Source organism: Spizellomyces punctatus, assembly GCF_000182565.1.
Source record: "Spizellomyces punctatus DAOM BR117 chromosome Unknown supercont1.20, whole genome shotgun sequence".
Classification (NCBI taxonomy): Eukaryota; Fungi; Chytridiomycota; class Chytridiomycetes; order Spizellomycetales; family Spizellomycetaceae; genus Spizellomyces; species Spizellomyces punctatus.
In genome coordinates this window covers 389720-405129 of record NW_015971556.1, presented here as the reverse complement: position 1 = coordinate 405129, position 15410 = coordinate 389720, and the positions used below count along the sequence as shown (strand labels likewise).

Here is a 15410-nt window from a genome sequence, read left to right as displayed (position 1 = left end):
AAATGATGAGGCGAGCAAGTGAAGAAGAGCTAAATGAGATGAAGAGGTTCTACCAACTCACAGTTGACAATGAGATGCACCAAGCAGTCGTAACAACGAATCGCCATAGAAAGGAGGCAATTGAAAGGAAAATGGTTAAGAAGGATGTGAGGACAATCATAGGCGAAGATGGTTCAAATATGTATGTGGCATCACTAGTAGAGGAGAAGCTAAATGCTTTGGTGGATGACGTCAAGCAGGGGCTAATGGAGGCAGGATATACAGAAGACCAAGTGATGGAGATTATCACAATCTACCGCAAACAACGAAAAGTGTTGAGACTGAAGGTCTCCCGAGTACCATCAGTAAAGGAAGGTGGAGAGATGGAGTCCCAAGCTAAAGTGATTTCATAAAGTGTGGCATTTGAACCTAGTGGCAAGATAAAGTGATTTCATAAAGTGTGGCGTTTGAACCTAGTAGCAAGAATTTGCTCGAGTAAAATCACCAAACGAACCGCCCAAGGGAAACGAACCGCCCAAGGGGAAACGAACCATGGAGTCTTGAGAAGAAGCAAATGTCAAGTTTGGACACGTGAAATATTAGATGCGTAAAATTTTACGTGTATGTCAGAGAAAATTTTCGGCGTAGATGCGCACATCCCTTCATCAATAGTCCCGGACTTGGACAAACACCTTGGAAGACTCGAAACACTTTGAAACACTTTGAAACACTTTGAAACACTCCAATGCATTGGGCAAACACTTCAATACGGCTTATTATATAGAATATTATAAGCCGGGTATATCATATTATACACCGGGTATATCATATTATCAGCGGGGGTTGTCACCCATCATCAGAGCCACTTGCGGGGTGCCCCAGATGATGGCTATGTTGTCCCAGACTCGGTCCCAGCCCTGCATGGGCATGCGGGGGTCCTCTTCCTTAGTCTCCATGACCTCGGAAAGAGGTGCGGTCATCAAAATTGTTGATTCTGAGTGCTTGGGTGAATGAAAGAATCCGATGGTGTGGAATCCTTGATTAGCGGTGGCTGTCCTTTCCAGTTCCAAAGCCAAAAAAAGAGTCTCGGTGGTAGCAGACATCAAGTCCAGCTCCACTATGTACAACTTCTTGGACTCCTGTTTGGGTTTCCAACCTGCGGGCATGGGTGCTCCATATGGTCCCTTCTTTCCATCTTCAGGATCTTTTTGGTTTGGGTTCTGCCAGCAGAAAACATTCCAATGACGCTTTTTCTGACAGAATTTGCAGGGTGCCAGTGGTTCCTTGTTGGGGTCTGGAACCATCTTCTGAGGGCCGTCGCGACCCTTTTTGGGGTTTCCGGTTTTATGTTGAGCTGTCTGCTTAGGGCCTTTATCGGTTCCAGTCTTTTGTGACTTCTTCTGAGCTTCTGCAGCACCGCTGTAGCAAGGGTCTCGCTTTCTGGTGTCATCAGAGCTGAAATAAAGGTGCAGGAAGTCTTTTAATTTGGTCAGGTTCATGATGTTACAGGATTTGACCATGATTTGGATGTCACTGGGCAATTGTTTGACTATTAGGTCGAAATGCTGGTCAGCGGGACATTCTATGTTTGCCCAGTCACCATATGCAAGGTGCCAGAGATGAGTTTTGTGGTCAATGAATGCAAGAAAGCTGCGAAATTCTTTGGGGTTCACATGGCAGTGCACATATTTGGTTTTGCACTTGGACTTGGTTAGGGGGTCTCGGAACTCTCAAAGCAGTTCTTCCTTCCACCTTTTCCAGGTCCACGAGTGAGTTTCCTGGGCTTCCAGAGTGTAAAACCAAGCATCAGCAGGGGTTTTCTCAGCTATCATGGCTAGCAGGAGCTGTACCATCCTGGCATCTGATGTTGCACTAATGTTTTGAAGAAGTTGGACTTTGTTAAGCCATTCTTCAACGTCTTGGTTTCTTTTGCCTGTAAACTCGGGTATGTCCTTTGCTTTCAAGGAATCGACCTTGGTGTTGCTGGCCCACGGGGCTGCTGGCACTTGGATTGGAGGCACCGGACCTGAAAAACTTGGTTCAGTATGCTCCCTTGGTGTGTCCAACATTTCCCATGGGGTTGCAGACTGTTCTCTTGTAGCATGTGCTATGAGAGGTTGTTTGGGCAGTGGGCGATGCACTAGGGCTTCTAAGGCTCATGCAAGGTGCTCATCCACCACTGTCTGACATTCAGAAAGCCTATGAAGCTGTTCCATAAGATTTTGAGTTGCCAACTGTGTTGCAGCAGTCAAGCGGGCAATGTCTTCTTTTAATGCTGCCACTTCAGAGGCCATTGTGGCCAAGTTAGGGGCTTCCGGTTCGACAGAAGTGGTCCCCAAACGCCTCAGGCGTGTTGCAGGAGGGACTTCAATGTCCTCCGCAGGACCCTGACTATGAGTCTGGATCACAGGTGAGCGGCCTCACGTTGGTGAGTGTTCGACTGGCATCATTCTTGGTTTTGTGAAGTCTGTTTCCGAAATGAGAGAAAAGGTTTCTGAGTAGCTACCTGAGTGGATCTTGGTTTGCGCAAGAGTTTCGGTATGACTGAATAAGGTTTTCAGCTGAATTTGAGAGGGGAAGGCAGTTCGTCGTGCTTCTCCACCATGTAATGGATTTTTTGTTGGTAGACTATGGTAAAGACAACTTGGGTCTCCTAGCAGGTTATGTGGGTGTCTGTACTAGGAATTGTAGTCTCTGAATCCTTTCTTTGGGTGTTGGTAGTGACTTGAGGGTGAGAGGCAAGGAGAGTCAGTTAGTTGTGAACTGAGCAGGATTTAGAGGCTTCAGTGTGGGTGATCAGGCCATTGAAGTGCTCTGTTAGGTTCCTGTTAACCTAAGATTGGAGTTGAGAAGCTAGTTGTGGGGATTTAGTGTTGCTACGGCTTCTGCCCCCAACTTATTTTATTGAATTCGTCTTTTTTATACAAGAATATACTATGGTAACATCTACACTGGTTTCCATAACCTTTATTAGGGTGGCGGTGTCCGATATTCCCGTTTCCGATCATTGCCATGATCAATTATGATTGCATAACATATCCTTTGTGCTGCGCTGGTGTAGCCCAGAACCGAGCTTGATCTCAGGGGTTTCGAAGCTTAGGTTGCAATTGCGGAAACCTCAATCATGGTTACCTGATGCCTTTAAGCGAACCGGTTTACCAGAGTCATTCGCTACAAAATGCCATCAATACATACCAACCAAGCTCAACAAGTGTGGCAGCATAATAGCAGCTTTGTTATCGGATCCGATTGGTTGCTGCTGGTTCTGATCACAGTTGCTGTCGGGCAGTCGAGGTCCTTGGCACCAGAGCAGTATTCTCATGGTGGACTGAGATTTGTTGGGCGGATGCTTTGAGTCGAGGATGGGTAAAGAGGAAAGAGGGAAGAGGGAGAAGGTCCCCTTTTTATAGACGTTTGGCATGTGCCTCACCGCAGTTTAAAAAAAAAAAAAAACATTACATGCATGCCACACCGCTGCATGCCACACCAATCTGAGCGATAGAGGGGGTTCTGATTATGCGATATGATTAACCGGATTATCCGGATAACAATGGGTCTTAGTGCCATTTTCAATCACCTCCACACTATGGATATATCCCTGCAATCAAGCCAGTGAACTATAGTAACTTGCATGTCGAATGGAGAGGCCAGGGTGGCCTATTGCACCAGCACAATTGCATTGTCGAACTTGGACGTATTTGGAGTCGAATAGGGTGATGAGATTGACGAAAAAACGAAGGATCAGATGGAACATAGTAGACAATCGATCAACAGAACAGCTCATTACCAGCGGCAGAATAATCGATGGATGCAAGATGTACTCTTATGGACCACATTATTGCATACCATCGCCTCTTGGATCTGAAGATACTCACACATGGTTGAAGTTTGGCTGGAAAAATAGATGACATCTGAGAAGTAGTGATAGCTTCTGCCATATTCTACTTGAATACATCTGTGATGAATATGTTAACGGTTCAAAAAAAGGCTATGATTCCTGGGACGATAATAGTATCTATTGCTGCAATGTATATTATCAACTAGTCGAGTTTGGCCCAAAAATAAACATCACAAAACGCCGCTCAAATCACACGCATGCGATAATATTGGACGCGTAACATTGACCAACTCCAACACTCACACACGCATCGTCCAGCCGCATTTCGACTCCTAATACCGCTTCCTCTCGACATTTTCTTCAGTATCTTCCCGAAGAACTCACATCAAACATAAAATGGTGAGTAAAGGTAACATATGAGAAGGAACATCAGAGTTGGTAAATTGAGCGATCATGGCCACGGCCATCGTGGATGGCGTCAAGCGCGCTGGAGGCATCTCTCCGGACAACTTGAAGACATCTAAGCCATCCAAGGGCATCCATCCATCCATCCTATGCGACAGGTGGATGAGAGTGATGCAGGCAACAATTGGCGACTCTCAATGTCAAAGTGACATGACCATCTTGACGCGCCAAGATGGTCTTCATGGGAATGGGAAAATTGAACCCGGAAATAACGGAGATTGGATTTGGACTTATCGTATACTGGAACCAGCCTCGGCGATAGGGAAATGCACGTTTGCCGATACTGGGCCTCTAACCGTCTTGTTTATTGCTGTAGTCCAGCGGAGTGGGAGTTCAGGATAGTGCCGTGGAGGCATTCCAGGAGCTAAAGTTGAAGAAGAAGTACCGCTATATCATTTACAAGATCAACGACAACAATACCGAAATCGTGGTGGAAAAGACTGTGGAAAGTGCTGACTACGAAGACTTTGTAGCATCCCTGCCAGCAGATCAGTGCCGCTACTGCGTGTATGACTTCCAGTACGACACGGCTGGAGAGGGAATTAGGAACAAAATCCTCTTCTACGTGTGGTAAGTGGGTTAAAGATATTTTCATTGGCCCCTCTAGCAGACGGTCATCTCAATTCGGGGTTGATGTCGGGTCGTTCTTTTTCTTAGGTCGCCGGACACGTCGAAAATCAAGCAGAAGATGTTGTACGCAGCTAGCAAGGACGCTTTGAGGAAAAAGCTTGATGGTATCTACACCGAAATTCAGTGCACCGATCTGTCTGAAGTTAGTCACGACACTGTGTTGGATAAGGTATATATCTATTGAATGTTGTCAGTAGGTTTTGTGGAATAGGGTGATATACTGAAGTTTTTCCTCTAGGTGACGCGGATGACCAGTTAAATGTTCCTTTGAATCGAAAATATGCCCATAGAACTGAAATTGAAGGCTTGGATTTTTTCGTTATTGCTGCAATAACATTGTCATGTTCGCCGAGTGTCGTCTTGAGGCTATCCATATCGAGAATATACTGTAATTATTGTGGCACGCTCGGTGTTCATGGGCATTAGTGGAAATATGATTTTCCAGCGAGTTTCAACCGAGACGCTTTCAGCACAGCAGGCGGCAAAATGGCTTCCAGAACGCCGACAAACCATTGTATTAGCTCAGTTTCGGCTTGGTGGCAGCGAAGGGTGTGCATGAATCAGAGTATTGTGAGAATCAAGATTGTGGCTGACCCATTTGTCTCCGACCATGGGTGGTTGATGCTCACGCGATTTAATTAACGGCGCAATGCCTTCCCTTTCAATCCTTTCTGAAATCTACAGATCTATAGGGCATCTTAAAGGATCATGTACCACTGAGGATGCTTGTTTGCAAAAGTGGCCTTCATCGCGATGGGCTTGCTACGTACGCCTGCATCGGAAACAACGGCGTCTCACCCCTGCAATTTGTTCACCGCCGCTAATGTCTGAGCCAGCAGATCCGGCAATTCCATTTCTATACAAGACTATTGAAAACTTGATCTGTTGGAATGAGGTTAACCTTCGAGCCAACTTCACAGCGAACAATGGCACAACAATACCAACCTGAACTTCTTGATCTCGACCATGACACTTTGCAGTCCAACTGGTTGGACTTTGGGTTTCTTTGTGACAAAGCGTTTCTCCCAAAGCGTAAAAAAGCGCTTGTAGAAGAGTAGAAGCTGCGTCAGTGCCGCATGCAGGATGCGCGCCCCGTTTTGAAAGTTGGAAAAGTTCTGCATCACAGATTGATTTATGCTTGTAAGCGCATTTTTCCAGCACGTATTGAAGTCAGCTGCCACTCTTTCGAATTTCTCTAATATCCAAGCAATAACCACGTCATTCCTCAAGTGCGACTATTGCGTCTGTAACAGTTGTGCTTCACCTTCCTGCAGATTTACAACATTTGGGTCACTCTCGGCCGCAATTACGAAGGTCATTAGTCCCAAGAAGTGAGGCTTTAGCTCTTCCTCCACATATTCGTTGATCTTGCTATCGAGGACACCATTGAAGTGCATCTTCTCCTGTTCGAAAGATGAAGCGGAGTGCTCCTATTGCGAAGATGGGGTAAGCTTCGTCATCTTAACCGAAAAGACGCTACTTACGCTAAGGACAGCCACTACAAGGTCAAAGTTATTGATAAGGAATACCAAACGGCTCTTCTTGTCGTTAAATTCTCCCGACATCCGCATCAGAAGGTGTTCAATCTCTGTTCGCAGGCGAAGCAAGCTAGAGAGACATTAAACGGGTGTACATCAGTACATCTACAACTGTACCAGGAAATACCTATTTATGAGCAAAGCATCATCGTATCCTTGGTTCAAAGTAAGAATAGACGCGGCAAACTCTGCATATCGCCTCGTTACCTTTGTAAGGTGTCTCAGAGTTAGTGAAAATGACATCACTCTGAGCATACAAGTTTCGAATTACATAATGAGGATGGAAATCTTTCGAAGGAAGTAAATTCCGGGGAACAGCCCTTTTGAGGCTTTCAATATGAAGGTCCATAATCGCTTGGAATCTTGGCCATAGAAGCATATTCGTTGCGTTGGCAAAGTTCTCAAGACAAGGAATTCTACGCTTCTGCATGATTCGTATGTTCTGGCTGTTCAGGCGAATACACATCAATATGCCGACCGCATCGAAACTGGTGTCGATATATTGTTTATTGAAAGCCTTCGCTCATGGGTGAGAGGAATGCGTTGAAACCATGGCACTTGGGTAACTGATACCTGAATAAATTTCAGCGTTGGGTCATAGACTTCCCCGAATATGAGTGCCCCCGATTGGCCATCTTTTTTTGACCGCCCATTTTTGCCACGAGGTGCTGCGAAGAATTCAATAGCAAACAAATACTCTGAGGATGCGTTGTCCATGAGCAGTCTTGACACACTTTTGAATATCGCTTCGAATGGGAATTTCTAGACACTCATCATTGAGGATCCCGTACATGTCCTCTTTCAACACGCTGTTTTCTTACCATGTTCTGTTCTTCCGCTATATGCGTCAGGATAATACCAGGATCTGGAGTAGTCAGCACTTGTAGCCGGTCACCGAGAGTGAAAACATTTGATTTATCTTTCAGAGCAGTCTTGTGACCGAATAATCCAGGAAGTCCGGGTAGTCCTGCAGAGTTTGGATGAAATTCACTATGATATGCGCGAAATCTCAACTTTGATTTGAGTAGGTACCCCGTTTTGGACTTTCTTCGTTTGCAATTAGGTCGGACCTATCCCCAATTATCATCTGTAAACGGAAATTGGTCAAGTTCTCAGCAGAACGTGTATTGCTGAATTGTCGAAAATCACGACCTGAACTCTTTGCAGGGACTTCATATACTTATCGAACGAGGCAATGTAGTAATTGCCTACCGTGGTCACATAAAGCGTTCGTATTTCCATGGCCGCCTCGCTGTAGCGTTCCGCCAAAAACCAATACAGCTCTTTATACTTTAACAAAATATTTTGCTGGATAATGGCGATATTTGTATTTGGGGCTCGCAAGGAGTCTATCTTTTTGATAAGGAAGTCTCGAGACTTCTCAGCGGCCTATTCAAATAGAGTAGGTGGTCAGTCGGTGCAAGGATAAGCAAACTGTGAGGTGACACTCCTCACTTTCAGACGCAAGCGTTCCAGTTCCGGTCCTGCATCCTTGAACGCCCGAATATGTTGTCCTTGCTGACTCTTTGAAACGAGGGCACTTTTTGCAGAACTTCAAGATGCTGCAGGAAAAACTCGTTGACCTCGCCTTCGCATATTTTTCTATAAATATAAAACCACATCAATCAATTTTCTCCTCAAATCTAATATACGAAGGACGTATTGCTATAGCACCTAATAAGATCGGGATTGATTACAACGCCATCAAGGACGGTGTTCAGCAATTGCTGAATGCTCTTATAATTTTTGCAATATTGCACAGTCAACAGGATAGTACAACATTCAAGCAAGCTTCCCCACATACCGTACGATTTTTCAGCTTGATACTCATTGAATGCGACTGTTCTTGAAGGATTTCAATTTCAGCGCTCACAGTGCCCAAATCTGAGTGAAATCCGCTCATTAACGTCTCCATTTTCTGTAGAATGTCGTCGCAGGCCTGAAAGAGATAGGGATCGTGGACTAGGGTTAACTGGCGACGTCTTTCGGTCTCGTCAGGCAAACTCACATGAATTTGTTGATGTAAATCGACGAAAGGCTGGCTATTTGTTACATCTAAAAAATATTCGATTGGCGGGCTTCACATTTGCAGCACAGAAGGCGGGATGTGGTCGTACAGTTAAGTATGTGCTCCTGTTCAAGTATCTCCAACTCTTGTGATATGTGTTTGGCGTAATCCCTTAGGTCCGCACCCTATGCAATAGCAGCTACTCTCTTAGGGACCCCTCTCCTGCCCGAAGCATATTTCCACCTTTGTATGTACCTTTGCAAAGGCATCTTTCACTAAGGCGTCTTCCTGAAAAGCTGAGATACGGTCTGGCAATAAAACCCAGTCAACTAAGTATGAGTGAGACAACAGCAATGTCTGCATCTTACCGTCCACTTCGTCAAATGAAAGTTCGTGGGTCGGCGACTGCACAGTCTCAAGTTCATTTGTGGCATGCTGAGCGTGAGTTTGCGTGTAGTGAGGTTATCCCGTCTATTTATGGGGGCACCAACGTGCTCAACGGTAATACCAGGTCTCCAGAATCCAACAGAGCAGCCACCCATTTCTGCCCTCTATCCGACGAAAGAGCACTAGGAATAACTGGCTGTATGGTAGCTTCGCCCGTCGTCTTGAGGGAGGCTGCGGACATTGGTTGCCAAAAAAGCTGGACACCTACAAGTAATATGCGGGCGACGCGTTAACGCGTTAACTTGGTCCAGTAGACATGGCCTCGTTGGATCTCGGCTGTTTCAACGAGAAGGCTATCGTTCTGCTCAAAGGTGGTGAGTGCCAGTTATTCGTGTATGGACAAGTCGATGGATCTGTCAATGGAAGCGAGCCGAGCCTCTCGATTTACCTGGAATGTCCGTCCACTGGAGACGCATGGCACGCCAAGTTCAGCCCAGCAGGTGCTCAATTTATTGTCTGGTACCAAACGTCTCGACCGACCGCTCTGAACGGTTTCATTTTGACAGTTATCGAAGATATCTGCAAAAAAACGGGTAACTTCAAACGGTTCCCTGTCTTCGTGGAAATGCTTCTATCATCACTCAGGAATGTAGGTTCATATTCATATCAATCGGCACAGTCTTAGCACCGAGCTTAGTGACGGGTCTTTCATATGTCTAGACAAACAAGACTGTGCGTCTGGACTTCCTAACATCAGCAGATGTTGAGTCGCTGAAGTCCGGCGAGGTGCCTGAAACTCGTGGTGCTGATTTCAAAGAGCCCGTCCTCTGCCAGGAAAAAGTCTACATGATCTTAACCTATGCGGTTGCATTCGACCGGTAGGTGACGATAGACTCATATACTTTCTTTCTTGGTCCATAGTGCTTGACGGGTTTTTTCATTAGTGTCCACTATCCTCTACCGCTTCTACATGATAAGCAACCCAACTCCCTCGAAGAGAATCGCAAGGGCAATATGAAATTGGGATCACAGCTACAGCACCTAGAGACTATAGCGCTCGTAAGCAGAAGTTGAATGGCATTTGCTACGACACCGTTTGATGTTGACATGGTGCGTATAGCTCATGCGGGAGAATGACAGGCTGAAGCACGAATTAAAACATGTGGCCTGCCAGCCTTGCACGGACTCTAATACGAAGGAATTGCAGAGGTATATAAATCTTTGTAGTTGTGAGGAGCGCAGTCCAACGGTGTGCAACGCTGATCCTCTGTATTTTATTGAACAGCCCGCGGACCGCGCGAGAAAGTAACGCCCATGAATGCTTGAAAGAGATTGAGCGTGACCTGGAAAAGATACGCCTGGAATTCCCCATGATACAAAAGGTAAGCGATGCTCCTCGTGTATTTATATAATTTCAACGTGCTTACGAAACTAGTCTTTTCGCAGATTGCGCATAGATGAAAGTATCTCAAGACTGCATGTCATGATTACCTCGCTTTCCGTATGTTCCCTTGAGCTTGGGTTCGCTTGGCAGATGTTAATGGAACGTGTGTCCCTTGCTCCAATTGACCAGAAAGGCATAAAGGGCGGTTCAGATGATGTTCGGAAGGGTTCTCGCAGGCGCACATCCTCGAGTTCTGAAAGACACGCAATGCACAGCAGCAGTGTCAAATCTGTGCCGTTAGAGCGGAGAGTTTTGAGACGCTCTAACCGTAGCAAGGAGACAGTGACATCTCGCAATAGGTAAATGAATGACCGAGTCAGCAGGTAATCGGAACCGAAGACTGACGATGCAGGCGCAAAAGTGAATATCGCGTTGTCAAATCGCGCCCGTTGCGCTCCCCGCCAGCTTCAATAAGAAAAACTCCCTCGCCCTCCCGCGGGCGTCAACCATCAGGTCTTTAATACGTGAATGGCCCTGCTTGGTGATCCTTCGCTAATTGGGAGCCAACAGGACGAAAATCGAGTCCTTCGGCCTATCGTCGCTTTGATCCGACACTGTATGTATATTCGGCAATTTTGCTCCTGGTGCCTATGACTAATGATGATGGTTCGGTTTAGGTACGTTTTAGAGAGGAATCGCAAGCTGGAAGAGCGACGCGCACGCAGGTTAGCAATTTCACGTATTCGAGTCATGGTTTGCGAATTCACATCGGTGCGCCTGCAGTAGGGAACGTTCCAATAGTTCCACGCGATCAGGTATGTAGGATTACATTGCAGATCACGTCTTGCAGATGCTAAATAAGAGCCATCAGTCAAGTATAGACGCGATTCTGGTGTGTTTCTGGCCCCAGAGACTTGCTTATAACGGAGCGTTTGACTTTCTCCCGTCCGATTCATTTAGCAAGCGCGACTGCGACTACCGGCGCTCGTGCCAGCGGCGTAGGCGGACCTTATGCAAATGGAAAAAATGTAAACGTCTGTGTCATATATGTATTTTATTTCGCATGGCCCACAGTATCACAAACGTGGAAAGCTGATCACGCGACTTTACTTCAACAGTATGACGACGTCAGCAGAAGCAGGTCAAAGTTGTCAGCAAACCGAAAACAGACGGGTGCAACCGCTAGAATGACACTGAGCAAAGATGATTTTGCGGACTGGGATTTGGACACAAATCTGGACACTGTAGATATTGATAACCGACTCGCCAGCTTGTATGACTATATATCCACAGTGAATAACCATTGATCAGCAAACAGATCTTGTACGCTTAAATTCGTCCCCTCTTATCAAAGCTTCTCGGGTTTGCTTAAGGAATTCTCTCGTATATATATATGCTACTCCGAGGTTCTGAGCGACACGTCGGACATTCCCACGCGTTACTGATTACCTTTGTCGAGGGCCAGCTCAATTTTAGTTCGGCTCCTGATAAATGATAAAAAAGGCCATGTCGACTGTTCTCCCTTTAAGATCCAATAGTTCAAGGAAGCTAGGGAATAGTTGCTTGCCTAAGACGATAAAGTAATGAAGACTGTAATACGATAAGTTGCCCTACCGTATGTGGGGTTCGAAAAAAGCTGGTAGAAATCCTGCCAGAGATAGAGAAAGTTACAAAACGGAAGGTGGCTTTCGGATGAAATCAAAGCAAGCCGACCATTGAACTCAAAGGAGGGGCTACAAAGAGTTCAAATGAGACGCAGGCAGTGTCCAGACAACTGTTGGTCCCCAACTTACCTATCGTAATATGACCTTGAGCTCTCTGTTCGAAAAGTGTTTGCAGCGTTCGGGGCATCAGGCCAATTTGCGCCAACTAGGGCATTGAGATTAGTAATCAGACGGCACAAAGAAAGAATGTCGGCACACACCTGGTGTAAGCGATGTCGAATTTCGGAAGACAGAAAGATGAACAGCTTATCTGAGAGACTGTCACCTTGTCCCTGTGGGCATTTCGATAGGAAAGGTGCAATATATGGGTTGGCTAGATGCTCAAATTTAGTAAGAATTCATGTGTTAGCCGCATTTTACGGAGTTGCTGAGCCCGCGCTCCTCCACCTTGTGATAGTATGAAGTGATTCACATTGAACTGGCAGAAGGTCTAGGTAAGCCAGCGAGATGGTGTTTTCCCCTAAATGCGTACAGTACGCACCTGTTCTAAAGCAATATGCTGGTTAGAAGACAAGGCACAACCCTTAAATATGCGAAGTCACAGTAGTGTACCAGCGAGTCTTATTTCCGGAGAATCACTTGCTCATTAAGCCGCAAGTAAGCTCAAAGTACCCATGGCGACTGTAAGGGTCAGCTGAAAGTACCTTTCGCAAGAAGAGTCGCTCCAACTGATGGCTACTCATCTACGTAAATATCTAACTAGACGTCCATTGAGAGCAGTTGAACTCACCACTTGGGCTCCAATGCACTGTAGAAAGACAAACCAGACAACAGCCAGTCAGAAGTCAGATAATTTTGAAATGATACCAGGTGATGCGCGTTGAAAGGCCAGCCTGACAAGTATTGCTACTGTCGCTGGTCATAGAGCATTACCAATGTTACCGTAATTATCCTTTGCCAGTAGATCGACCGACTCGTAGAGACCCATGACAGCCGCTGGCAATACTGAGTTTAGTGTCCCTCCAAGCGTCTCAGCTACTGAACAGCCAACCTGATGCGCATGCTGCACTCCAAATTAACTGTGGGCAAAGAATTCAAGATCAGTATTCCAAGACGCCCTGGTTCCGCGCGTTCTGTTTATCACCACTCACCACATTTGGTGCAGTCAGGTAATTCAAAAGTCGCGGTACCTCATACTTCCGTGTGGATGCGACACTGTCGGTGATCACAAGATGAGCTTGTGGACACAAAGTTGGGACGCCGGACACTAACGTGATGTTCAACACCCGTTTGCTGCGCGCATACGCCTCCTCTGAAGTGGAGACCATTAGGGCTAGCCATACGGCTGAGGCGACTAAATCATACCAAATGTCAGATCCTGCGTGGGCATTCAATAATCTTAATTTTATGTCGCTCGCTCAGTTAGCTTTATGTCTGCTGAGGTGACTCACTCCCACATTACTACGGACACAATCCTCCAGGACCTTCACATCCTTTATGAAACCAAATAAACTCGCCGTATCACTACGGGTTTGCATGCAAGAAGATACCGGTTCGTACCATCAAGTACCCTGGCAGAAATGATCTCATATCAGCCATTTTGGTCGATGAGAGTGAGCTCGACTGTTCACCCACCATATTTCAGAAGTCGGGTGATTTTACGGGTGATGTTGCCTTTGATTCCTTTCTTAGCGAACGCTTTCAAGTTGATCCCGCCCGGTTGAAAGATACACTGCGGAATGACGATGACTACGGTGCCTGGCTGTCCAAACATCTCATGTGCTCTCACCGGTAAGTCCTGTTCAGTATGGACGCAGACTAAAGCCGCAATCAACGCCCCGACAGATGATCCACTGATGATCCGAGGAAGAAGGTGATGTTCGCTTAGAGCTTTGACCACACCTAGGTGAAACAATCCTAAATATTATTTTTCTAGTCAGTAAGTGGTAGCGGCAGTTGGATCGTCGCTGATGGCCCTGACCAAATGTTGCCCCTCCTTCCAGTAGCAATGCTGTATTTCCAAAGCTCTGACGGGTATCATGAAAAAATTCCACTTTTTGTTGAGGACTGAGCACCTCAAAATCGTTACGCTGAATGTACTGCAGCTGCGTTACAACTTGGTTCAGATAATCCTCAATCAGACTCTTTGTCCTATTGTACTCGTTCAGTTCAAAAATGCTGTGAGAATTCCTTCGCTGGGCACTACCCTAAGTATGATCGAGAAAACAATCGTGGGTCGCCAATACCGCCGAGATTCCGAAGAAGCCCTGCACCGAACGACGGTGAATGGCCATAATTTCTTCCAATCATTTCGTCTATCACGAAAAGTAAAGAAAGGTACCTGATCGGAGCAAGTAAATTAATTCTGCAACGTCTCCGCTATCCCGAACTTCCGCCAGATGCTCCAATCTGAACTGAATTAATTTATAGTCGTAGATGTTGGAGGTAGCGTCTGCCTTCCACACATCGTTTCCTGTAGACATATGAGAATCAACACGACTATAAGTTTCTCAGCGTCATATGATCATCGGACCTAGTATTCTGATGTACTATTAGCGCTCATACCAAGATTATATGGATATACGCCTTCCTCCGACTCACATATCAAGATCGGCCGCTATCATTTCCCATTCCGCATACGTCTTTGCCTGGCTGAGTCGCTCCCGTAGACTATCTTCAGGTTTAGTACGCATTAGATATCCAGAAACTCCCTTCGAACAGAGGACGTCAGTTCCCAGAATTGTAGATCAGGTCGGATTCAACCACAGACTCTCAACCAGCTGCATGCAATATTGGAAGGAAATGTGGTCATGTCACTGAGACGCAATCTGACGGTTATCAGGCGGTTATCAAATGTCGGCTCCATGCTATTCGACATCCTGACATACTGGTAATGTCATCTAATCACCTGACTGGGGCATGGTTGGATTACAGAGCCCATCTGCTTAGGCCCACTCCATTTAGAAAATTGAGGACAAAACTGTATTTTGGCAGATAACCCCACCTGACCCACAGTATTGATTAGATATTATTACCATATATTTTATAATACATATAAGACCTATATTATATCTTTTATTTTTATTCTTACCAACATGGAGCTATACTTAGATAAATATAGTTGTAACTTAAATATAAAGGATTACCTTATAAATTAAGCAGAATGGCATAACATGAATTCAGTAATAGCCCAGTGCATACTCCAGCCTCCCCCAACCTTTGTTTATGGTTTCCATACTTTAGCCAATTGCTTATATTCTTCAGCCATACTCAGCCATGGTCAGCAGCTTCAGCAATACCTTGGCAAACATTACCTGAACATCTCTGCCACCCCAGACCTCCTTATGCTTTCTAATGCTGCTTATAGGAGGATCTATTATTCAAGTACTTCAGAACAGACATGTGCAGGAATAACTTTAAAGTCCATTTTCCCTCATGTTCTGACTTAACCAAACCAGATGTAAACTGCTTGATAATATACCAGCATGCTCCCATATAATTTATAAATTACATACTG

At 45.7% G+C, this 15410-nt stretch overlaps 7 protein-coding genes across 8 annotated transcripts; 3 read left to right on the top strand and 4 right to left on the bottom strand.

Moving 5' to 3' along the window:
- Positions 1–74: 74 nt before the first annotated feature.
- SPPG_08327 (uncharacterized protein) lies at positions 75–392 on the top strand (the record flags this gene model as incomplete). The annotated part of the gene is made up of 1 exon (XM_016756485.1): positions 75–392. The coding sequence occupies one exon, from the start codon at positions 75–77 to the stop codon at positions 390–392; it is 318 nt and encodes a 105-aa protein (XP_016604470.1).
- A 420-nt stretch (positions 393–812) lies between these two features.
- On the bottom strand, positions 813–1499 carry SPPG_08326 (uncharacterized protein; the record flags this gene model as incomplete). The annotated part of the gene is made up of 1 exon (XM_016756484.1): positions 813–1499. The coding sequence occupies one exon, from the start codon at positions 1497–1499 to the stop codon at positions 813–815; it is 687 nt and encodes a 228-aa protein (XP_016604469.1).
- A 210-nt stretch (positions 1500–1709) lies between these two features.
- Positions 1710–2048, bottom strand: SPPG_08325 (uncharacterized protein; the record flags this gene model as incomplete). The annotated part of the gene is made up of 1 exon (XM_016756483.1): positions 1710–2048. One exon carries the CDS (start codon positions 2046–2048, stop codon positions 1710–1712), a length of 339 nt encoding a protein of 112 aa, XP_016604468.1.
- Positions 2049–3585: 1537 nt separating this feature from the next.
- SPPG_08324 (uncharacterized protein) lies at positions 3586–5494 on the top strand. Its single transcript, XM_016756482.1, has 4 exons — positions 3586–4216; positions 4599–4852; positions 4940–5081; positions 5151–5494. Exons 1-4 carry the CDS (start codon positions 4214–4216, stop codon positions 5169–5171), a joined length of 420 nt encoding a protein of 139 aa, XP_016604467.1. The 5' UTR covers positions 3586–4213; the 3' UTR covers positions 5172–5494.
- A 284-nt stretch (positions 5495–5778) lies between these two features.
- On the bottom strand, positions 5779–9086 carry SPPG_08323 (uncharacterized protein; the record flags this gene model as incomplete). The annotated part of the gene is made up of 19 exons (XM_016756481.1): positions 5779–5794; positions 5858–6107; positions 6177–6342; positions 6397–6520; positions 6578–6657; positions 6722–6967; positions 7024–7212; positions 7272–7417; positions 7483–7537; positions 7603–7839; positions 7906–7974; positions 8034–8052; positions 8125–8186; positions 8255–8389; positions 8459–8505; positions 8568–8643; positions 8714–8766; positions 8827–8893; positions 8967–9086. The coding sequence occupies 19 exons, from the start codon at positions 9084–9086 to the stop codon at positions 5779–5781; spliced, it is 2157 nt and encodes a 718-aa protein (XP_016604466.1).
- Positions 9039–11564, top strand: SPPG_08322 (uncharacterized protein). Its single transcript, XM_016756480.1, has 15 exons — positions 9039–9345; positions 9412–9494; positions 9566–9723; positions 9790–9904; positions 9966–10054; positions 10131–10227; positions 10281–10346; positions 10419–10588; positions 10651–10742; positions 10800–10845; positions 10907–10954; positions 11013–11044; positions 11101–11121; positions 11190–11263; positions 11348–11564. Exons 1-15 carry the CDS (start codon positions 9162–9164, stop codon positions 11534–11536), a joined length of 1464 nt encoding a protein of 487 aa, XP_016604465.1. The 5' UTR covers positions 9039–9161; the 3' UTR covers positions 11537–11564.
- On the bottom strand, positions 11404–14792 carry SPPG_08321. 2 transcript variants are annotated; one of them, XM_016756479.1, is made up of 25 exons: positions 14664–14792; positions 14495–14604; positions 14427–14434; positions 14235–14366; positions 14100–14160; positions 13875–14044; positions 13683–13810; positions 13529–13625; positions 13454–13464; positions 13345–13386; positions 13259–13271; positions 13166–13205; positions 13045–13108; positions 12945–12972; positions 12827–12889; positions 12684–12701; positions 12598–12628; positions 12506–12531; positions 12435–12439; positions 12341–12371; positions 12154–12266; positions 12023–12098; positions 11943–11962; positions 11844–11877; positions 11404–11777 (listed from the first exon to the last, which is right to left on the bottom strand). In XM_016756479.1, exons 1-25 carry the CDS (start codon positions 14769–14771, stop codon positions 11668–11670), a joined length of 1539 nt encoding a protein of 512 aa, XP_016604464.1. In that variant the 5' UTR covers positions 14772–14792; the 3' UTR covers positions 11404–11667. The 2 variants fall into 2 exon arrangements, with proteins under 2 accessions (XP_016604464.1, XP_016604463.1); XM_016756478.1 differs by having other exon boundaries at positions 14235–14434.
- Between the last annotated feature and the right edge of the window lie 618 nt (positions 14793–15410).